At 41.2% G+C, this 23374-nt stretch overlaps 2 protein-coding genes, 1 long non-coding RNA gene and 10 other non-coding genes across 15 annotated transcripts in view; 3 read left to right on the plus strand and 10 right to left on the minus strand.

The window, feature by feature from the left end:
- Nucleotides 1-618: 618 nt before the first annotated feature.
- Nucleotides 619-4626, minus strand: LOC139609513 (uncharacterized). Its single transcript, XR_011685244.1, has 2 exons — nt 3686-4626; nt 619-840 (listed from the first exon to the last, which is right to left on the minus strand). It is a non-coding gene; the product is annotated as an uncharacterized lncRNA (long non-coding RNA).
- trnam-cau (transfer RNA methionine (anticodon CAU)) lies at nt 1622-1694 on the minus strand. Its single transcript has one exon. It is a non-coding gene; the product is annotated as a tRNA-Met (tRNA).
- On the minus strand, nt 1938-2008 carry trnag-gcc (transfer RNA glycine (anticodon GCC)). Its single transcript has one exon. It is a non-coding gene; the product is annotated as a tRNA-Gly (tRNA).
- trnag-gcc (transfer RNA glycine (anticodon GCC)) lies at nt 2131-2201 on the minus strand. Its single transcript has one exon. It is a non-coding gene; the product is annotated as a tRNA-Gly (tRNA).
- On the plus strand, nt 2334-2404 carry trnag-gcc (transfer RNA glycine (anticodon GCC)). Its single transcript has one exon. It is a non-coding gene; the product is annotated as a tRNA-Gly (tRNA).
- On the plus strand, nt 2693-2764 carry trnad-guc (transfer RNA aspartic acid (anticodon GUC)). The gene has a single exon. It is a non-coding gene; the product is annotated as a tRNA-Asp (tRNA).
- On the minus strand, nt 3031-3101 carry trnag-gcc (transfer RNA glycine (anticodon GCC)). Its single transcript has one exon. It is a non-coding gene; the product is annotated as a tRNA-Gly (tRNA).
- Nucleotides 3234-3306, minus strand: trnak-cuu (transfer RNA lysine (anticodon CUU)). Its single transcript has one exon. It is a non-coding gene; the product is annotated as a tRNA-Lys (tRNA).
- Nucleotides 3507-3579, minus strand: trnak-cuu (transfer RNA lysine (anticodon CUU)). The gene has a single exon. It is a non-coding gene; the product is annotated as a tRNA-Lys (tRNA).
- Nucleotides 3931-4003, minus strand: trnam-cau (transfer RNA methionine (anticodon CAU)). Its single transcript has one exon. It is a non-coding gene; the product is annotated as a tRNA-Met (tRNA).
- On the minus strand, nt 4355-4427 carry trnam-cau (transfer RNA methionine (anticodon CAU)). Its single transcript has one exon. It is a non-coding gene; the product is annotated as a tRNA-Met (tRNA).
- A 404-nt stretch (nt 4627-5030) lies between the features above and the next one.
- On the minus strand, nt 5031-23317 carry LOC139609910 (N-chimaerin). 3 transcript variants are annotated; one of them, XM_071464964.1, is made up of 15 exons: nt 23220-23317; nt 22813-22909; nt 20799-20837; nt 20570-20625; nt 17882-17913; nt 17663-17776; nt 16292-16418; nt 15523-15684; nt 11477-11554; nt 10674-10758; nt 9957-10130; nt 9028-9105; nt 8694-8831; nt 8290-8395; nt 5031-8177 (listed from the first exon to the last, which is right to left on the minus strand). In XM_071464964.1, the coding sequence occupies exons 2-15, from the start codon at nt 22829-22831 to the stop codon at nt 8006-8008; spliced, it is 1380 nt and encodes a 459-aa protein (XP_071321065.1). In that variant the 5' UTR covers nt 22832-22909; nt 23220-23317; the 3' UTR covers nt 5031-8005. The 3 variants fall into 3 exon arrangements, with proteins under 3 accessions (XP_071321065.1, XP_071321066.1, XP_071321067.1); XM_071464965.1 differs by lacking the exon at nt 23220-23317 and adding an exon at nt 23064-23179; XM_071464966.1 differs by lacking the exons at nt 15523-15684; nt 16292-16418; nt 17663-17776; ... (3 more) ...; nt 22813-22909; nt 23220-23317 and adding an exon at nt 11708-11947 and having other exon boundaries at nt 5041-8177; nt 11477-11611.
- Nucleotides 23230-23374, plus strand: part of LOC139609909 (FERM, ARHGEF and pleckstrin domain-containing protein 1-like) — a 52301-nt gene continuing 52156 nt past the window's right edge. The window contains exon 1 of the mRNA XM_071464958.1: nt 23230-23366. The gene's annotated coding sequence lies outside the window, so the exon portion shown is untranslated. The remainder of the gene's footprint in view (nt 23367-23374) is intronic.

Consider the following 23374-nt stretch of genomic DNA (forward strand, 5'->3'; position numbering starts at 1 on the left):
TGTGCTGCCAGAGAGAGGGGGGAAATCTGTGTCAAAGAGTTAAGACACACCTGTCAGAGCACTTCCAACATGTCAGCATCACAGCTATTCATAAACACATCACATGCACCTGTAGGGGAGGGTGAGCTATGGGAAAGTTCCACTCTGAAGTCTGATTCCAAAGGTTACGTAAGTTTGAAACCACAGAAAGTAAACAGAGAAATTTAAGTCATGCTTTCTGTAAACGTTCAACCTGAACGTCAAGACTGTTCCTGGACAGCCCTGCGTCTACTGATAAGCAGTTCAGACAATGTTTACCTCAGATTGATGCAGGAGGGTTATATCAGCCTTGATTTAAAAATAAACTGAATTAAAATGTCAAAAAGCTTTTAGTCAAAAGACAATTTCCTTTTGCTCAATGGTGATTTAATTCTAAATCAAATAAAGTTAATAACAAGCATAATCAATTATTACAAATGGCTACCAACAAAAAGCAAATGTTGCCATAAACCATCCAGGCTGCCAAAGATTTTATAGATTCTCTGCATTTATGTGAGAAAATCCAATCATTAAGAATCATTTTATCACTGTTCATACCAACAGGTGGACAAAAACACTGACAATAAACTGACAATAAAATTTAATTAATAATAATGATCTTTATTTTCAGAATTGCAAGAATCAATTTGTTCCAAAATAAAAAAATAAAATGAAAGCTACTTTTCATGACCATCCTCCCAGTCTCCGTCTGGTGCATCTTGGTGATGTCAGGTCTGTGGAAGTCGTATTTGAAGGTTGTAGTACACACTGTACGGTGACATTTCCTACATTGCAAATCTCTGCAGCTAGAAACGGCCCACACTGAAAGAAAGATAAAACAGATTTCTTAGAAAGTGATTTTTAAACAGATTTTGAAACTATGGATTTTCTCAACAATGCATATTAGTACAGATGATTTCAGAGTTCTTTATAGTGTAAAATAATCTTTGTTAATATTATTGTTTGCCTTGCATGATATCAATTGCATCCTTTCCATTTCAGGTAGTGCTGCATTAGCTCTGCCTCCACTTGTAAAGGACAGAGTCAGGGTAGGGGTCTGGGTGTGATTCCATATCCTGGAGCTACCCAGTTGTAAACCCACCCAGGAGGGTCCCCTGTTTTCAGGACATACTGGTAGAAAAGCCTGATTAATTTACTGGCTTTGTGGACGTGGATAGCTATAACGCAGGAGTAAATTCTGTACATGTTTGCCCTTCACTAAAATTAGCACAGACATTTTCCAGAATGAAATGTATTACTGCAGACACATCTGATAATCTGGTTCATGTCTCTGCGGTGACATTATTTACTCTTTCTCTTCGCAACATCTACCACATGAACTTCAGCAGAAGCCTTATTACAGAAACAATTAGGACACTTATGCCTCACCTTAATGCTGTGACACATCAAAGCAGAGAAACCCTGACTGCCTTTTGTTTATTTACCTGTCTTCCAGTAGGAATGACATATCAACAAGGCTAGAGAGCCCCACTGTTGCTGATCAACTGCACCAATCACCAGAAAAAATTCCTTGTATGTGAAAACATACTTGGCAATAAAACTGATTCTGATTCTGATTCTGATTCTGATGTCACAAAACAGATGCCCCGTGTGAGGCTCCAACTCACGACCTTCAGATTATGAGACTGACGCGCTGCCTACTGCGCCAACGAGGCCTAAAATGGGTTTGAAATAGACAAGTCAAATTGAGAGCATCTTTTAATTTAACAAAAACAAATGACATGTTGTTGTTGATATGCACTGTTGCTAACACAGGGACTGTTAAGACCACAGTGATGAAAGGATTTCAAAAAAGGATAAAATTATGTTGCTGTTTGTGGCACTGCCACATTAAAATTATACAATTCTCATGTACAAGTCATACAACCAGGATAGGTTTTAAAAAATTAAAATCTAGTTGCATTGGCCGGGAATCGAACCCGGGCCTCCCGCGTGGCAGGCGAGAATTCTACCACTGAACCACCAATGCTTACATAACTTGCACATCTGCCCTATCCGAGCTCCCATCCTTACCCCTGCACATCTCATCATTCATCAAAAGATGTCCATAATCAGAATTGCGATCAAAACATGCAACAACTAAAAGCTAGTTGCATTGGCCGGGAATCGAACCCGGGCCTCCCGCGTGGCAGGCGAGAATTCTACCACTGAACCACCAATGCTCGCATGACCTCCACTTCTGCCCTGTTCCTGCCTCTGCAGGGGTAAAGAGGGAGGCAGGGACAGGCAGAACATACTTTAGCATACTTTACTGGACCTCGTGAGCACAGCGGCAAAAAAACATCTGTATGTGAGCATTGGTGGTTCAGTGGTAGAATTCTCGCCTGCCACGCGGGAGGCCCGGGTTCGATTCCCGGCCAATGCAACAGAACTTTTTTTTGTTTGTTTTTTTTAATAAAACAAGCAACATCTACCACATGAACTTCAGCAGAATCCTTATTATGCTACCCTTGTTTTCCTTATTATGCCCTTAATGCTGTGACATCCAGATGTTTCCTACCACTACACCATCAGCGACCCTGCTCAACATATTGTGAAGTCGTCTGCGAAAATGAGCATAAATTCAGATCAAAGACAATAGCTCTGTGCACTCGCTAATTGCTGTCCTGTACTTTCACAGTGAAAAGGGGAGGAGTCAAAAACTACAAACATCTCCTCGTTAGTATAGTGGTGAGTATCCCCGCCTGTCACGCGGGAGACCGGGGTTCGATTCCCCGACGGGGAGTGAACAACCTTTTTTCTTTAAATCAATTAAAGTCTTTTATTCACAGCAAGAACATACAGCAAATCTCACAGCTTGTGGCCTCTACATAATCAATAAACAACCACATTTCTGTTCCCACAAAGGATCACAACTGCTTCCCATCCACAAGTATGAATCTTTTAACTTCAAAATACGCAGATAAAAGTGGTAAATAACTGGTGTCTTATTTATTGAATATATATTATAAAACTGATTAGAACATAAACACTAAAATGTGAAAAGTGTGTTGCATTGGCCGGGAATCGAACCCGGGCCTCCCGCGTGGCAGGCGAGAATTCTACCACTGAACCACCAATGCTTACATGACAGCAATCTCCGCCTCCAACATTAAGTACAGCTCAGCAAACACAAAAACCCCACAGAGGCTAAACTTAACGAACACGGATCAACTTGGATTAAGTAACAGAAAAAAAAAAAAAAAAAAGTTATGCGCCCAACGTGGGGCTCGAACCCACGACCCTGAGATTAAGAGTCTCATGCTCTACCGACTGAGCTAGCCGGGCTTGAATCTTCGTGAAAAAGCATGATTTTTCAGAAATTAATACTGATGAAAAAAAAAAAAAAACCCTTAGCACTTTCATAATTATATAATATCTGTTAAATACTAAGGTGTTTTTGAGTAGACGGGGTCACTGCAAGTCAATGACTTGATCAGCGTATAAAATAAGAAGAGAGGAAAAAAAAAAAAAAAAAAAAAGTTATGCGCCCAACGTGGGGCTCGAACCCACGACCCTGAGATTAAGAGTCTCATGCTCTACCGACTGAGCTAGCCGGGCTTGAAACACCATCAAAAATCATGATTTTTATAACGTCTCCTAACAATTAAATTGCATAATCCTGCTGTACTAAATACAATCTTAACATTAGCATTAGCATTAGCACCTCCAGTGAGGTGTTGAAGATGTCCGTGAACACCGGAGACAGCTGATCAGCACAGTGCTTCAGGGATGATGGAGAGACAGAGTCAGGACCGGCTGCTTTGCGGGGGTTCTGCTTCTTAAAAAGCCTGTTGACCTATATTCTACTGAAAAATTAAGCAAAAGTTTTAATGCAAACAAACTATAAAAAGGAAGACGCAGATTATGAAGGTGTACTGAATTGTATACTCATTGCCGGTGCAAAATACATGCCCCGTGTGAGGCTCGAACTCACGACCTTCAGATTATGAGACTGACGCGCTGCCTACTGCGCCAACGAGGCTTAAAGCAGCTGTTCAGAGGATGTCTTCAAATAGGCACTACAAGTATGTATATACACTATGGAGATTTCTTAATAAAATAGACATAATAAAATCCCAAATAGCCACAAATTAAACAAAAACACTGCACATTTCAATAACACACATATTTATATATAATGGCTGTAATTCCCCTCAGTGTCCACCAGAGGGAGTGGGGCAGTCTGCGTGTGTTGGCTGCAGTATCAACATTGGTATTGAGAATTGATTAGTTTCATCGGCACTGTTACCAACGACCAGATTTCTGGATTTGCGCGATCCCCAGATAAGACATGCATAAGATGTATAAAATGGCACACAATAATCAAAACACATGCCCCGTGTGAGGCTCGAACTCACGACCTTCAGATTATGAGACTGACGCGCTGCCTACTGCGCCAACGAGGCTTAAAACATGGCTGCAGGAAGTCCTTATATAGGACTACAAACATGGCGCCACCCTATGGAAATTATTGGCAATATACACTATTACACGATCAAAGATCCTCAAACAAAGGTCCCTTGGAAGTGGACAAAACATTAACCTATGTCCAAATCTGATCCCTGATTGTCCACCAGAGGGAGACAGACTACATCCCCCCCTCCCGGACAGCCTGGTTTGACCTAAAGTTACCTCTAATAAAAAGATGGCGTGATCTCAAGGGAGCATTTCAGTGTAGCTTTGAAGCTAGCGGCAAATACTGTGACTTCATGGAGCCCATTAGAATCTACATATTCAACAATTTGTGATTAATCACATCATGCAGATCAAATTTATGTGTCAACCTAAGACTTTTTCCACTTTTCTCTAATCTAATTCTTTAATCTAATTTTTGGGTGGTTTTCTCTCATTAGACCTATAAAAATGTTAAGTCATATGGCAAAAAATATATATTTAGAATACTCCTGTAATAGTACAATAATAAAATGGGTAAATTAAGTAAAGAGTTGGTTTTCAAGCATACTGTCATATAAAGCAGGAAATATTTCAAGAATGAAGGAATCAATTCAGACATTTGCGAACTGAAAGCCATGTTTAATAATTTAATTTCACCATGCATAAACCATATAGAAAATACTTTACAGCAATGACCATAAAAAAAAGGATATTTTATGAAGCCAAAAAAGAAAAAGCGTCACAGATCACTGAAGGCTCACAAGTTGTAATCGGATTAGTTTGATGATGGTTAGTACACGGTTAAATCAGCAGGGTTACATTTCACCCTGCAAGGAATGAACAACAGAAACTCAGCACAACAGTAAAAATAAAGAACAGGCGATAACCAAAACATAATCAAGATTCCTTAGAAAAATGCTGATGTCACTTTATATCACACCCAACCCAGCATGGGCGCGCTTGATTTTTTACAACCGTGACTCTAAGTCTGTCTCTGCTTTGCGAAATGGGTCTTGAAGCCTGGTGGGTTGTCGCTGCTTTGCAAATGAATCATATAAGGAGTAGTTAATCAGTGACCCCCGACAGAAATGAGGGTAGCGATGAATGAAGAGGGTGTTTAGTGTGTTAGTTGAGGTGGGGGTCCATGCAGAAGGCATCCAGTCTGCACCTCCACCCTTTCCAATGGCACTAGATTCAACAGGAGGAAAAAAAAACATGGCGAAAACACTCCTTCATATGACATATGATTACCATCATCATCCCAAAGTTTATACATCTTTCATCACATCAGAACATGGTCAAAACATTACAGCAAACCTTTCAATATGCAATGTTTGGCCAGTACCTGATTAGGTAAAAATCACACCGTCTGTAGAAGGGAGAGGTAAAAGAGGAAAACGAGTCAAAATGCATGAACTAAAACACCTCCAACTGGCCTCGTTTACATATGCGTAAGCATCATTATTTCTCACAATTTCACAGTTATATTAAATGGTTGCAGCTGGATATGAAACATGAGTCACAATATGGCCTCACTGTCAAGCAGAAAACTGAGGAAGGGAAGCACCAACACCACTTTAATCTTAACTTTGCAAGCACTGATGCTGAGTAATTCACATTTTGAGTTTCTGATTTATTGAACTTCTTTGCTTTCATTTTAGGGATGGGACATGATCTTAAACTTTCATCACTGATGGTGCTGGTGCATCCCCACTTTGAGTCTTTGAATTATCCCCCACAGGCCAATAAAGTGTTTCCATCTGTTGAATTGCATCCGGGCAAGCGATCAAGAATTTCAGTTAGCATTCTGAGCGCAAAATCCGTTTCATAACACTGCTTAATTACAATACTGCTTCATAAAAACAACAAAACAAAGCAAAAACAACAAAAAGCACTGTTTCACATATTCATGTTTCAAGTCACTTACGACGCGTCCCTCTCTTCACTGTCTGCCCCTGGCGAGATGTACGATAACTAAAGCTGTCTCAATGAGAGCAGAAACTAAAACAAGCTGCCAGATAAATCCTGGTAAAAACTGTGCGTAACGTCTGGCCTTGTTGTCTGTGTTGAATTTCCCTTGATAAGCTGCTGTTGGCACAATTTTGTGCTGTAGGTTTATGTGTTAGGCCACAGGCAATGAGTTAGAGTTGTACAATGTAGTCGCAACATTTTAGTGTGTAGACGGTTTGCAAATTTGGAGAAAAAAAAAAAGACAATTTAATACTTAGAACAGGCTACATTTTCAGAGGTCCCTTTTAAATGGACTGCATGACCCTGAATTTTAAGTTTCACCTTCAGAGGCTTTGGCAGGTGGAGAAGAGAGAGAACACAGGATTGGTTCAGAGACAGAGAAAAGAAAATTCATCATTTCATTTACAGCTCCATCACTGGGTGTAATTACACAGCAACAAAACTGGAGAACATTTATTAAACAAAAGCTTACAATATGACACGAAAAGGGCTAAGCTGACATTGATTTTCTCTATTCGCAACTAAGAAACTATGTTGTTAGTGTAGGATTACTGTACAATTACACATCAGTCGATGGAGCAGAAGAGGAGCTGTAAAGTAAAGAAAAAGTAAAAAAAAAAAAAAAAGGAATGAAAACACAATAGGTCCGAGTCACTTAAGTTCCATTGAGAGGAATGAGTGCGCGTTATGGGTGAGTGATTCACTTTTTTCCATTCATTCATTCATTCATTCATCCAGCTGTCTACTGTTATGGCATCAGTGCTTCTTCCTCTCCTTCTTCTCTTGAGGTGGACTAAATGGACACCTTGACACCACGGAAAATAAACAATAGCATTTCTTACAGCCAGAATTTGAGGAAAACATTCGTCATTAAGTTGAGTAGGAATCAGCATTCTTGCATTTTTCACTGAAACCGCTGACCTTTCCTCATTAGCCTGTTGGCTAGCAGTATCATTGAGTTTCTGTGACAAATGCTAAGAATGCTAACTCAAGGTTCATAAAGTAACTGATTTTCTTTTCCCTGAACAGCGAGATTTAAGATAAGTATGCTGAAGGAAACTAAAAATTAAAAAAAAAAAGTCAAGGCATCCATTTAAGAAAGAGGATATTAACATAAAGATGGATCGCAGTGTTTCCCCTACATCAACAAAGCAGTGTTCATGAAATGCCACTTCTCTCTTTTCTCCCAGCTCATAAAGAAAGATAATAATTGTTTAATTCTATCGAGTGAGGCTGGAAATTTGTTCTTCCCAGCATTCAGTGTTGCAGTAATTAGTTTTGTACAGTTAGACCATTACAAATTATGGAGGCTTCAAGTTCGTTTTGCTAAAATTTTGCTCCTGATTTCAGTGAAAATGTGGGGAAACACTGCATCCCTCCATCTACTTCTTCCCTCAAAGCCTCAGAGTTTTGAGAGTCTCTATCTTCATTTCATCTTAGCAAATAGCCACTTCCTTCATTGCTCCTTTTATCCACACAGAAAACAGGTAGTGTCCTTTTTGTCTAGCAAGACACCACTCTCATGTGTCTTGCATGTTTCTCCTTCATTTTCTTGTCAAAAGTCAACGTCTTGCGTCTTCTCCTTCCTCCTGAGAAGAATAATTTCCCTCCCTTCCTCTCAGAATAACACGTCTTCGTTGGTAATGAGCGTTTCCACCACAAGTCTCTGGTATCGGATGTCGTTGAGCGCCGTCATGGCGTCCAGCTCGGGGGCCCTCATCAGCGTTGGGCCGAAGACAATGCCCAGGTTCTCGCTGGACATGAGGTTCTCCTTCTCGTACTGGGTCACCCTGGATGGAGAGCAGGGGGAAAGAGTGTGTGAGCACAACAGCTAGAAAACAACAAGATCAAGGAATCAAACCCTTGTAATTCAGCTGAATAACAATATATATGTATTCAGACCTCTTGAGGTGAGCCATGAGGTATCGCAGCGTCTCGCAGTGAGCTGGCGGCAGCAGCTTCAAGGCCTCGTGGAGAGACTCCAGACGTTTTTCTGGGTCTGTGATCTCTGTAATACACAAACACACACACACACACACACACACACACAACACTGATTAGAGGTGATTTGTTTCTCTGTGCATGGGCTACCATATGCATGAGAAACACTTAGACATTGGATCAATTATCACATTATTGCAACATAAAAGTGACAAACACATTTCACACATGCCTTTTACAGATTTATAACATGTGCATAATGTCCCTGTTGCTAAGTGCCTTCACTGCTCAGCTTGGCTGCTGAGCTGTTCCTCTATTCATTCTTGCATCTTATATAATAAGGTATAGAAAGCACGAAGACCTACTTGCGGTTTCTATGAAGCGTGGGTAGGCATCATATGTGATGAGGGGGATAGGCAGCTCTCTGAAGTAGAGTTTCAGGGCTCCAGTGATGATGTTGATGTCCTCGTAAGCACTTGAGGAAATATCAGCTTTCTCTCCGTCTGCGGAGGAAAACAAAAACAATCAGTTGCTTCCTGTGAAAAGGAAACCTCAGGATTCTGGTGCAAGATGAAATGTCTGTCTTCAAGGAATCTCTCTGGAGGATTGTAGTGATATTTTATTGATGATATTAAAAGATAATTTCTCCTTTTCTTGTAGGGATTCACCTAAAAACAACAAACATGGGGCGACACTCACCTCTGTCAAAGGCCAGTTTGACATCTTCAATCAGCTCACTGAAGCCTGATATTCTGTACAAACCCTCTGACTGAAGACCTGGAGACAGACAGGGAGAGTTGAACAGACACCATCATTCATATAATGTAAACTTGAATTGTAGTTTAAGTTCTGGATAATCAATCTAATCATTTAAGACATGTTTTATGTGCCATAATTCTCTGGTTCCAGCATCTCAAATGTGATATTTGCAGATTTTCTGAGTCGTATATGATAACAAATGGAACATCTTTGGACTGTTGGTTTGATACAAGAAGAGATTTTAGGAAAACATGACAAGCTATTTTTACTCTCTTACAGCATGTTCAGATCAAACAATCCATCAGTTTTTTGAAAAAAATTGAAAAGAAAGATTAATCAGTGATGTAAATAGTAGTGTTAGCTGTTTGTGGCAATGCCACAGCTTAAGGAAATAAAACTGAAGGTGATACAGAAATAGAGACAGAAGAGGACAAGAAGATTGATTAGAAGAAAAAACAACAACAAAGACAGAAGGGGGGGTGGGGGGGTATATTCAGCTGTCTCTTCTGTTCCAGTCAAGTTCAATCACTTCAAGTCAGGTGTCTTTATTGATTTCACATATTAGTTTCACTCAGGTCTTGAGTCGTTGTCAATAAAATCCTGTCTGCGGCAGCCCCCCCTGTGACCACTCAGGTCCCATGGGGGCAGAATTACAGCTCTCTCAGTCTATATATACACACCTACATTCATTTATCCTGTGTGCTTCAAACCACTGAGAGGGTGGGCTGACACACGCACATCTTGCATACGTATGCCAGCCTCGTAGGTGTTGCAGCAAACAATACTTAAAAGCTTTTTTTGTCCACATTATATAACCACTGACTCACATGCAAACACGCACAAATATACACACCCACTGTCTCTCTCACCTCTAGCCTCGATTTCCTGTATGCACATATCAACCACCATGGGTCTCTTGGTGTTGTGGGCTTTGACCAGCGTGGTCAGGTCGCAGCTGTACACCTTCTTGACGTGCCGCAGGTCCGGCTGGCAGTCGTTCGGCACCACTTTGGAGCACTGCTTATGGACATTCAACCCACAGTCTAACAGGGAGAAGGACAGAGGTCGTTTTATATCAATTTATATCCACTCATAACCTAAGCAGCACTCTTTAAGGCATCTCCTGTGGTAGCATTTGCATAAATGTGTCTGTTCTCCTTTATGCCTCTGTAGACAGCGCAATTTTGCCCATAAAAGTCTGACACTTAAAGAATAGGGACGAGATTCAACGGTAAAAGTTCCATTTAAACGTTAAGCATTGCAGAGGCACAGTTCATCACCCACTCACAGTAAGAATCCCTCTGCCAGTCTGTTCTCTGGCACCAAATTGAATCTTTTAACATTTAAAATCCATGATACACTGCAGATGAGTCAACACCAAAAGTGACTAACTTTAGCCTGCTGTCCCACTTTTGAGTCACGGTCTAAGAGAGAGGAGGTGCAACATGTCGAGTGCAGCGGAGGAGGCAAAAAGGAGCAGAAACTGAATCTTCTGTGGCGCATTTGTACGGGATGAATCAAAGATTACTGCATTATATACTGATGTGTGTGTGTGAAAAGGGGGTGTGTTTGTTTTTGTGTGTTACCTGCACACTTGACTCCCTGAGCAATGAGACCCCACATGAAGTTGGCACAGTACTCGCACCAGTGGGGGCCCCTGAATGTATGAACCTGGGAATAGAGACAGATACAGAAAATTGGAAATTTGATATAAAAATCTAAATAGACATTTCTCCCTTAAATTATAAATATATCATATATAAATAAACTATTATAAATATAAGTGAGTTAAGTGCCAGAATGGTGCATTTGACTGGGTACACACTATGAACAAAGTGAGAAAAATCTTCATATAACACAGAGCAGCTCAAGTAAAAGCTGAATAAAAGCAAGAACAGGCAGTGACAGAAGACTGATGGAGACACAATAGAAGTGCTGAAAGGGCACGATGAAAAAATATAGAGAGAACAGAGTTTTAATCTGCCCATTTATTGCACAAATTGGTTTTATATAATGAAATGCTAATGACCTCCATCACATCACTGTGCTCTTTGTATGTATGTGTGCGTGCGTGCGTGTCTGTCAGTGTGTGTTCGTCCACATTTCCCTTGAGCTCAGTACACTGTGGCTCTGACCTTTGTGCTCTTTACTAATGGCTGCTTGTAATATGAAAATCTGTGAAAATGTAAATGCATGAATGTGTGTTTCTGTGCATGTGTGCGTGCGTGTGTGTGTCTGTGTGTGTGTGTGTGTGAGCGTGCTAACACTCTCCGAGGTAAATTTGAATAAGACCCCATGAGCTGAATCAGCAACTCTCTCTCTCACACTCTCACACACACACACACACACACACACACACAGTGAAGGACTGGGGAAGCGAGTGCCTCACCTTGAAGTTGTGGACCTTCTCATACTTGGGCGCCAAGTCGCTCTCCCTCAGGGTGGCCCGCCGCACCAGCGATGTGAGCTGCGAAAGGGCAAAAGATCTGATTGGTTGCCAGAAGGTGGAAGCAGGGGAGGTGGGTTTAGAGGGGGCCGGTGCCCTGTTGAGATGGGATCCCGAGCCGGTGCTGGGGTCCGATGTGCTGCCAGAGACTGGCAGGGAGGGAATTGAACCAGCACTGACATTTAAACCGAGAGCGGCGGTAAACAAAGACCCCTTCTGACTTGTTTCCTTCTCGGCTCGCCTGCGTGATTGCTTTTTACCTCGCTTAATGATGTGCGACTCGCGGCTCGGCATTGTGGGACCTGCAGTTTTGATGTGGATTTTAAATTAAATACTGAGACCAAAACCTGAATCCCATTAATAACTACAGTAAGCCAATCAGCATGCCAAGAAATATGAAACAAAAAAATAAACACTGAAATTGTGTTAAAAATTACAAAGAAATCCCAGATTGATAAATGAAAACAGGAACAAGTAAATATGACACAACAACTAGACTCTCAAATCACGTCAACGCTCCATCTGACAACAACATCCCAGACCGAGAAGCCAACACAGGACCAATCCTGCCGTCTTTGTACCACAAAGATCAACCAATCAGATTAGCTCTGCATACTGACAGAGCTGCATGGTGCAATTCCAGTTCATAACAAAAAACAAAAGCCAGCAAGCCTAATAATAAATCTGCTGCAGATAGGAAAAAAAAAAGTTCAGTGAATACAATTCATGAAATCTTCCATTAAATCTCTGCTTCTTGGAAGGTGTTTGAAAATCCCCCAGACCAGACTGATGCGGCAGAACGAGCAATCCCGTCTCTCGGTCTCGTGTAGGTGAGCTCTTCAGCCCACATGGCTGAGTGTGTGCGTTAATCCGCTTTCCCTCTACACACTCACCAGGCAGAACCGGTGGAGGAGGGAGGGATAGAGGCGGAGAGAGAAAGAAGAAGAGGAGGGGGGAGGCTGAGCTACGGAGCAGTAATGGATGAATTTAACAGGTCACATTGAGAGGGGAAGGAGCCAATCAGCACACAGGGGTTCTTGTTGTTCGCCACCAATTCTGCCACCTCAATTGTCCCAGGAGAGAAAGAGAGAGAGAGAGGGAGAGAAAGAATGAGCTGAGAATCAAGCTGTTATTTTATTTATTCGTTCACACTTTGTGTTCCTCTTTTTTTTCCCTCCATTCTTTTGTCATTCAAACTGCAACATCTGTCTGTTTTTCCTCCGATGTTTCCTGATTCCTCTAAATCCTCTCCACTGTAAACAAGCAACTGCAACTGCTGTCATCTGCTTTGTGTGCGTCTCTAGCTCGATATTGTCTCGACTTCACTACATCAGGATATACACAATCCCACATCCTTGCATGGCTCTTAAATCAAAGCCCCTGCTCCTCCATTATTTTAGATCATAGAAGTAACATTACATTAAAACAGTTTAAGGCTAAATTTTGACTTTAGAGGTTTCTGGTTAAGTGCCGCCTCTGGTGGGAAGATGTTGACATTTTTAGGCTGAGCAAATTGTCAAGCAGTGGGAATGCATTCAATCCTGTTACTGTGGGAAAGATTTACAGTTTTTGGCTGTGATTTGATCTTTTACACCGACAGAGTGATGCAAAATATCATTTTGTGGCATCTTAAGAAGACATCACCAAAAAAGAGTGAATTTTTAGTCACAAAAAGCCTTTGGAACCAGCAACCACATATCCAGATTCACTCATCCTCAGCTCATATACACAACACAGTGAATATTTATGACTGGTCATGGTTATTTAATAATGTTTTCATTGCATGGGAATGGTGGGGTTGAGGGTGTGGAGGGACTAACAAAAGAGCACCTCGATTACAGACAGACCTTGAAATAAAGATATATAGATATAATAGAAAAGGAACAAGGCAAAAGTATATATAGTATATATATAAAATGTAATTTTTTGGTGAGCTTTTTATTATTTTTTCTGTATTCAGCCAGATCAAAGGTGATCTAAGACCTAATTCCTAAAATCTCTTTTCATTGCCGTCTTTCCTGTCACCGTCCAATGAATTCAATCTCATATTAACGCTTTAAAAATTAATTTTTAAAAAGTCATCACCAGAACCACATCTTTATCACCCCCACGGGGGTCTTAAAACTGCATTTAACCCCTAATAAACGGTGATTGGCTGTAGGAACATATGATATACGTATTTCTTGGATGTCTGACTTCCCTACAGAGAACCACCTCCGGTCTCAATGTCACAGCCGTCCTGCTTTGTCTGCAAATCCACCCAATTATGAAAGCACACACGTACACAGGACCACCCCCCATTACACACACACACACACACACACACACACGGACAGTGATGTATGAGGTGCAGTGTAGGTGGTCATGCACTGCAGGTCATACAAGGCCTCAGGAGGCTCAGCACTGGTCTAGCAGATAAACGCATTGCACACCCAGTCCCTACTTCGTTATGAGCCTGTTGGTCTGGACTGTATTACACTGGTGTGTGTGTGTGTGTGTGTGTTTGTGTGTGTGTTTGTGTGTGTTTGTATACACGAGTCTGGGGGTTCTGCAGCAGTTGCCTGAATGGATCTGCATCTCCTGCCTCATTTTTTTTCATGCACCTACCTGCACAAACACCCAGCTGCAGGACTGAAATTTACATTCAGTGTTGCCCAGTGATCAGCATCTGAGTTAGCGTCATTCCTGCGTCATACAAATAACTCCAAATTTGGCCACTTTTGTTTTCACCCACAGAAAAAGTCAAGAAATAAGAAACAAACTCTAATAACCTCATAGCTTATTGGAAACTAATGAGCCAGCAACAAACTCCGTTTTTGAATACTTAGTGGATAGTTTTCAGGAGATAGCAGGTTTCTGCAGGCAAACTACTGTTATGTAATTTTACTGCAGAGCCCTTGGCTGGAGGCCATCTCTCCTCTGCATCCATCCTCCTCCTCCTTCTTCTTCTTCTTCTTCTTTCTTCCACCACATTCCTCAACTCTCATCCTTCCATCCTTGTACTGTACATAGGGAAACTTTCCCTCACCTTTACCCTTATTTTAAATGTCTGCAGGGTTTCTTAAAATTTTCAGTTTCAAAAATCAATGCTTAACAAACCCTCATTTTTGATACAATACATTTATATATTATTGTTTTATACTTTTGCCGCCTCCTGGAAATATAATGATGGTACATATGCTAACGATTACTGCATTATGATTTATGTAACCTTAATTTATGCAGGTAAGGTCCAGTGATTTTAAGAGATTGAGTTATTTTGCATACTGCCCACAGCATAAATCCACTTCCACTTCCATGTTATTGCTGAACTGAAACAAAAACCTCTAACATTTTGTCCTTGCGTCTTCTAGATTCAGGCACATCTCCAGCTCAGCCTCTCACCCCTCACTCATCAATTCATCCTACACATCATCTCAATGCTCATTCACATTTTCCACTGTCAGTTTCTGTACTCTCAATTTGGAGACATGAATGATTTGCCGCTGATTTGAAAGCTTAGACTAAAGGCAGAGTGCGGAGAGACTTGATGGATGATTTAATTTGTCTTATGAGGCTCATTTCACACTGTAGTCTCCTAAGAGGAATATTCTCTGGTCTTCAGCCAATACTCTCTGTCAACACTGCTCCACTTCCTATTCAAACCACCACCCCCCCCACAAAACCCCTAAGCATTCAGGTCAGTTTGCCAAAAACTTATGGTAATTGCTGGATGCTTTTGGACAGAGTTCCTACACAGAATCCATTTAAAAATCCCTACTTCCTGCAGAGAGTGATGAGTTTTGAAGATACTCATTGTTATTCTGTATAATTTCAGCCTCTAAAAGCAACGCCATATTTCATAGCTGAAGATTCTTCTTGGAAGGTGGCACATAATCGAATATATGAAGTGTCTGGCACTCAATGAGAAAGAAAATGCCCCGCACAACGACAACTTTGCGAGGTGCCTTGTAAACTCCTATCAGACAGTCAATGATGATTGTCCTCACCCTCTCCTCTGCGTTGTGTTCATCTTTGGCCGGAGCAGGTCCGTCGGGGGCCTCGGGGCTGTGCGGCAGGTGTTTCTTCAGGGTGGGCTCCTGGTTCAGGGTGGTGTAGCCCACGTGTTCATAAATGGGGTTTATGGTCATCTTGGCGATGTACTCCGCCGCCTGACAGAGGAGAAGGTAACTTTAAACATGCCATTCAACTTAGTTTTTTATAGTTATTAGTTTAGATCATTAATGACTACTGTATGTTTCTGTCTACCCTCACAGTCTACATTTGACACATCTGGGCTTGGACTTAAACTTGCAGTAATTTTCTTCATTTTCCAGCACGGTTTTGTTCCCCTTGGTGCTGTCTTATTGTCTGAATAACAAATAAACACTTGATGGGGACCATGTGCTGAAAAAAAATGTAAAATTACCTTCTTTCTTCAAGGTTTTTTTTTTAAGGAATCAGGGGATTCGTGCGATTAACTAAACAAGTAGTGATCAAGGGGTATTATGTGTCAAGCTGACTGATTTTTTTACCTGGGGAACATGGGCTGGAAGCTCAAAGCTTTTTGCTGCCATTATGGCAAGCAATCATCCATAATCAGAATTTACATTCAGAGATTACAACTATTCAGCCCTGATCAGTGCTATTCTCAGATCCTATCCACCACTTTCATGAAGACAAGGGCAAAAAGTATCTTTAAATGTGGAAAGTGACGCATGATTGTTGCTAAGATGGAGAGGGAGGGAAGGGCAGAGAGACGCAAACACAAACACAGACCTTTGTCTCAATGTAGAGCGTGATGAGGCCGTCTGTGACCAGGTCGTGGATGGACTCGAACCTCTTCTCTCCAACAAAGTGCTTCCCGTCATGGTAGAGACGGAAGTTTCTCGTCTGGTTCCCAAACCTGGGAATTGATGGAAGAAGAGGGGCGAAAAAAAGGCAAAAAAATCCATTCTCAATTAATTGTTTTTTTTTCACGTAGCTGGAGCAGTTTCAGTCAAACCACTGAGATTTTGATGAGTTAGGGGCCAAAACCTTATCAGATGCTTGTATTATTGACTGGTTACCTGCCACTTGTCTAGAAGAGTCAATGACGATATCTGAGGGGTTTGAAGCCCCATGTTTTTGTTTCCTGTACATTATAGAGGGTAGGAAAATGTGAAGCTAGACACATCATCATAAACAAAGCTGGCTTTTATTCTTTGATTTAAACAGAGTCTTTTCTCTTGTAAAATAACACTTTACAATCACACAAAAAATGCTGCAGCCTTTTACTACCATAGAGTCAAAAAATGGCACAGACTCTGTGACAGATAGACCCTGAACTGGGCCAACACATTATCTGCTCCTCAGTGGACCACAATGAAACCACCGTGAGATAAAACTGCGACATCAGATCATTAACCCAAAATCCAACCTTTCCTTTTCTGCCAACCCAGACTGGGACCCTAGTTTATGAAACGGTATTTATGGAATGTAATTATAACCACAGGGATGGGAGGAAGAGTGGAAGAGAGAGAAACTCACGCAGGTGGAAGAATGGCGTGACTATGAATAGAGCAAACTGACCCAAAACTACATTCAAATTAAACCATGCACCCATTTAAAAAGTGTGACACCTACTCTGAGAAAACAATGGCTCACATTTGAGTAAAACTGACGACGAGGCCAAGGGAACAGAGTGGCATCGAGTGTACAGAACAGTGTACAGACTCCTTTTGGCATGTCAGATAACAACGATCCTCACACACAGGACACAAACTCGCTACCTAGAAGTCACATTTAGGACATATAGTATGTATGAAAGCACAGACTGTCAGTCTCTCTCACGAGGAGAGGCTCTCAGGAAGGTGGTGTGTGGAGCCATGTGAGCTTAGAGATGAGCACCTCTGAGCGGCTTAAACTTTGACTGCTGCCTTTACTGTGTGTGGGGGGTGGGGTAAATCCTCACAGCTCACAACACCTGGGGCGCTGTACACACACGATGAGACGTGCTCAACATTCACACAGCACACGTGGGCATAGGCAAAGGTGCGGGAGGTCAATCAACAGTTCAACAGTGAGCTCACATTTGCTCTTGATTGTATGAGTCTCCCTAAATTAGCCAAACACACTCACACACACACACACAGACAAACGTGAACATACCTCAGAGCCAGTGTGTATGTGCCTGGCTGTCTCTGACTCTCTCTGATGAGGTAGCTGCCTTCAGCCTGACTCAGTAACTGGTCGGCCTCTTCTCTTGAGATCATCCCATGGTACCTGGACAAAAGAGGAGCCGATGCAAAGTTTCCTCACTGTCTGAAATGTACTGAACACTGACAACACGTCTGATGCAAATGACTAATACTGAGAAATCCAACTTACTCTCTCCCATAGTATTTAGGTCGATTGTCCACCTGCAGGGAAAAGAAAAGTATATAGTGTGTAAGATCACATTCAAGGGAAGAATTATATCCATTTTGCAAAAGGAAAACTTGATATACTTAAATACACTGGCTCCAAACACAATACAATTCTAAACACGTTGATTAAATAACATACAATGTCATATTGCACAGTACAATAGCAGTTTATTAATAAAACACACACACAACAATATAGTGTGTGAAATGCCACTGGCTCTAAAATGATACAAACTACGTGCTCTTGCTACATATTCTCTCAGACTTTGGCACATTTTCGGGACTCAAATGAAAACCTCACTTGCCACCCAGCGTGTGTCCGAGTTCGTGAGTGTGTGGGCGCAGAGGATATTGCACGAGTCAGAGAAAAAAGCCGAACACTGTGTTGCTCTCAACAAAACTGCTGTCGAGCCAATAAATCAACAAAGAACCAACAGACAACGGAGAATATTAATTTGGATGCTGTGTCCGTGAGAGGTACAGGAAGAGTCTATTTTTCACAGATTTGTCATAATATGCATCGGCCACATTTCAGCACATAATCATGTGGGCAGGGTGGTTAAACAAGAGAAAGTTGAGCTGGTGGAGAAGCGATCAGGCTGGTTCACGAGCACAGAGGAGGTACGCTACCTCTCTGTTATCAGCCATGCATTTGCACCTCTGGACACCAACCAGAACCGCTGAGGCCTAATACCCATTACTAATGCTCAACACACATCCTTGACTGCACATTACAGACTGCTGTGCAGGGGGCGGAGAACTGTTTGGGAGAAGAACACATTTACAGCCGCATGCTGCATTTACAGTGTATTTAAATGGAATGATGAAATAAATTGGTGCACGGTGAAATGGTGTGTACAGCAGAACCTGGAAGCAAACAATTCCCGATTTTAGTATATCGATGTAGGCAAATTCTTGGACATCCCATATTATTTTTAATTGGTGCACTTGCTTTCTTTGTGTATTTAAAGATTTTTTACGTCAGTGATGGATCTCTCAAAGACATGCAAACTATTATTAATCAGGATTATGGACAGATTGACGAATAAACTAAAGTAACTTTGAGCAACAGTTGTCTAGGAACTGGAGGTAACACCCAGAAAAAGCTTCTTTTACACCTTGAGGCTGCAACAATGGACACAGATGTTTGTTTCACCACCGAGAAATGTTTTAGATAAAAATGTTTATTGAAATTTTAGGGAGGCTATGTTGGCACCGTCTTCTTGCTCATTTGCTCAAAAACAGTTCAAAACCATGTTCAATTAAAAAATGATTGCACTGTTTTAATAAAAAAAAAAAAAGTTCTTCTTCTTCTTCCAGACAGACTTTGCACTGATTTATGCCACCATGTCACTGACATATCACAAATTAAAAAGTACCAGCCATAGATAAGTGCTTATTGGTGCATCATTAAATCACATATGGCTGAACTCCCAGCAGACGACACGGAGTTGGTGGTAGCGGGATGGGGGGGGTGGGTCCTACCCCGTCTGTTTGCCAGTCTGCTGCTTTTAACTGGGTCAGCACTGAATACCTGACCAGGCCGGGGCATCAAAACCAACAGCTGTCCATTTAGCATCGACACACACATCCTCCCATCCATCCTAAAAGAACTGTCTTTTACAGATTAACACACACACAAACACCAGACGCACCCCCCCCCCCTCTAATCCCCATTGGTTTGCCCCAAACCTTGCACACATGCACATCTGGTGGTTGCCTCTCCTATGGGCAGACGGGCTGGTGCGTGGCATTTAGTGGACATCAGCAACATCCCATACCACCTGGGTGCCCTAGGCGAGGACGCAGCCTCAGCCAACTAAACCTATTCCCCCATTTACATAAAGATGTTCTGAATTTTAATATTCATGTTGCGCTGATTAGAGAAAAAGCCCACCACTGAATCAACAGGAGTTTGAACTTAAACTAACATTTAATTGCTTTTTAATGACACTAAACCTACTTTTACCAACTTAACATCAGGTGCTGTGTTTAGCATTTTCAGATCACGACTATAGACGCTTTAACAGATGCTTTCCCTGCAGACAGTGGATTAGGTGAAGTACAGGGAAAACAATCAGCCTTGCTACAAGCCGAGTCAGCAAAGACACATTAACGCACACAACCACACACATACACAAAGACGCGCTATGAAACTCTCAGCTTGCCCTAGGCTTGATCCACACCAGTGTTGTTTCAGTATTGTATTGTTAGTTATTATCATATTTAATTGCCAAGATCAGAAATATACAATATGCCTTAAGGTTTGGGCTTCGGCTTTAATTCAAAAGACACATCAGTGTCAGCAAGAACCCTTACGTCAATCTTCTGTTCGTCATTCAGCCTACGTTTTCATGTGTTAACCCAAAACAACACAGGGGACTGTGGCTGCAGAAAGTGACAGCACAGCCATGACAGACTTTTTTTTTGGGATTCAGAATCTGTCATCTATGTCAGCTCCTTAGTGTTTGCAGTTTTATGCTCCAATGTTTCAGGAAAAGTGATGTTTTGAGGTTAAGTCAATGATGCATTGACTTAACCTCATGAAAATGTAGATAAACAGGGTTTTTTTAATCAATTTTTTTATCAATACAATCTTTTTCTGGATTTCTCAAGAATAACATGTACATAAGGATTTGGGAGGACTCACCTCACAGGTGCAGGTGAGTCTGCGTGGGTGAGGTGCCTCCTGCTGGAGCTGATACACTGAGGCAGAAAACACACAGCAATTCATCAGCAAAAAGCATTTTACCTCCATAAAGAAATACTCCAGACAAGGAATGAGGGTATGAAAATCCTGATCGTGCAATACTGTCAAGAAAATAACGGCAAAAACTAAGGTTTAAAAAGGTCAAGATAATAATTCCTTTGATACTTACAGTAAGACTTCCACACTGGTGGCCTGTATTCATCATGATCTGAGAAAAGAAAAAGGACAACAGTGGATTAAACAGCTGCAACTGCACTCAAACTTAATTCTATTTGCTACAGTGCCCCCATGTGGAGAAAATATGATAGTGATCAGTGCTGACTCTGTCTTCTGTGTCTCAATTTTGATATGAAGCATCAACCAGATCAAACCGGTTCAGGATTGACTCATTTCATCCTCTTTTTGATATTAAAGTCAATTAATCATAGCAATCTAAATGCTGAATTGCTGGTAAAATGGATGATTTGGAGCAATCACATGATTCTCAAGACTAAACACTGAAACCACTGAAAGCGATTTTGCTCTCGCTGCCAAACAAACAAGCTAAATAAACACCTGAATGTGTAAAAAATGTAAAAATAATAAAAAAAGAAATATGTGTTTACACTGACATAGGGAGATATAAAGTCAAGGATTTCAACTACTTCATTTTCTTTAGTTTGTGTCCATTTACCTTGGGATGTCAGATTACATGAAGGACGTGTTTTGTTAACAACAAAACCTGTACTCTGCATGAATGATGGCTTAATAAATAAATCCACCCCGAAGCATAAAAAGCTGTGAAAGACTCATTAATACTGAGTTGCAGACAAGATGGATTATACAGGAACTCTCTGTGTGATTGTGTATCTTTCTTCTGCTGTTGCACCCTCAGGCCAAGTCTTTTTTTAATCAATTATAGAAAGATATCAACATTATAGCAGCGTCTCCTTGTTGCTTATTCAGTGGTAACAGACCACAAACAACACCAACATTAATATTAGCCTAAATGCAACTCAAACTGAAGCATTTTAGCCGCAGGCGCTCATCTGGTGTTTGGCTGAACTCTGCATTAGTTCCTGAAAATGTCTTTCTACTTAAAATCCTTCACTGTGAAATCCTTTCAGGTACACATTCATATTCTTTGCTGTATGCATTTAATGTCGTATAAGAAACATCTAATACACAACATTAGCACATTGTATAATTCTAAAGTATTAATTTTGTTTAGCACTTCACATACTGACATAATAGCAATTAAAAGTCCTGTTTCATAAGTGTGACAAAAAGCAAATACACTGTTTTTGCTTCATCTTATATGTATTAATAATAATAATAATAATTGTAATAATAATTAATAGTAATTTAACTCCTACACTGAAAGACCAGAATCAACTAATCCAATATCCTTACTCTGAGCTCTTAAATCAATAAGAAATAGAGCTTTTATGTAATGGAGATGATGATTTTAAGACTCTGCTGTCATTTTGCCAGCATCTTGCAGATTCAGGAATAAGCTGTCCTCCACCTTCTGCTCAGTCCACACGCATAAAACTAACAGCCAGTTTCCTGTCTTGGTGTACTCTGTGTTCGCTCCACAAGCCTTATCTATTCAACACTCTTCGTCCCGGTATCCTGTCTTCAAAATAACTGCAAATCCTCCCCGGGTAAGTGTCTCACCCTCCCTCTCAAGGCAACATAACCTCACTGATAGACACACTAATAAGACCCCAGACATAACATATCGACTGCTGACACTCAGTGTCTGCAAGATCACTGGAGTACTGTGTGCACAATCCTGATACACTGGTGCTTTATTTGAACATTTCTATTTTTGTGAGGCTTTATACTCTTACCTCCCAACATTTTTGAGGGAAGTATTGGGCCATGAAAGGTGTCTATAATATATAAATTATTATGACTAAAGTATTACAGTGTAAGCAGCACAAATGGAAATGCTCAAAATTGTACTTCGGCACAGTAATTGAATAAATGGACTTCTAGTTATGCTTCATGTCCACTGGATCCACAGGATTTCTACTGGCCTCTCTACTTATATGATACATATAGAGAGAGAGAAACAAGAATATAATAATTGATGGTCGTCTCCCACAACATTGGTCAGTGGACAAACACACAAACAGACCATTAATCCAGTCATATTAGAGCAGAGTGGCCATTAACTGAGGTGTGATGCTGCTTACCAAAGACATTTAGGGCCATCTTGTCTCTCTGACACGATGATGAACAATTAACCAGCAGATCCAAATATCCAGAAAACGGACCGGCTTAGGATGAATCCTGAAAGAGAAAACACACACAACAGAATCAGATGAAACTCTCCTCCCACTGGCTGTGAGGAGCTGACCAGGCTGAGGTGAAAACAGCTGAGTAACGATAAACAATAAATGATCCAGCTCAGATTGTCAGAGCTAACGTTAGCGGACCCGCTCACCGTTACTTTAGCTGCCGGGCTCAATCGGGCATAAAACGGAGCCCACTTCATGTTGTAAAGAAAACATTTGAACTGTAACACAATTTTAAAAAAAATGCGCAGAATAATACGCTAGTTTATGAGTCTAACGGGAAGCTAATAATACGTAAAACTCACATTCACATCCATCCTGCATTGTGGTCGCCATCTTGCTGGGTCACATGAGCAAGTCTCGCCTTCTCTCCCGGGTAGCCATGGCAACGGACCTCTCCATTGCCACTAGCAACGGCGGACGTCGTCGGAGGTTGCCATGTATATAAAACGGTAATTCC

The sequence above is a fragment of the Trachinotus anak genome, unplaced genomic scaffold (assembly GCF_046630095.1).
Source record: "Trachinotus anak isolate AG129_WGS33_773 ecotype Australia unplaced genomic scaffold, CSIRO_AGI_Tana_v1 ptg000026l, whole genome shotgun sequence".
In the NCBI taxonomy this organism is placed as follows: Eukaryota; Metazoa; Chordata; class Actinopteri; order Carangiformes; family Carangidae; genus Trachinotus; species Trachinotus anak.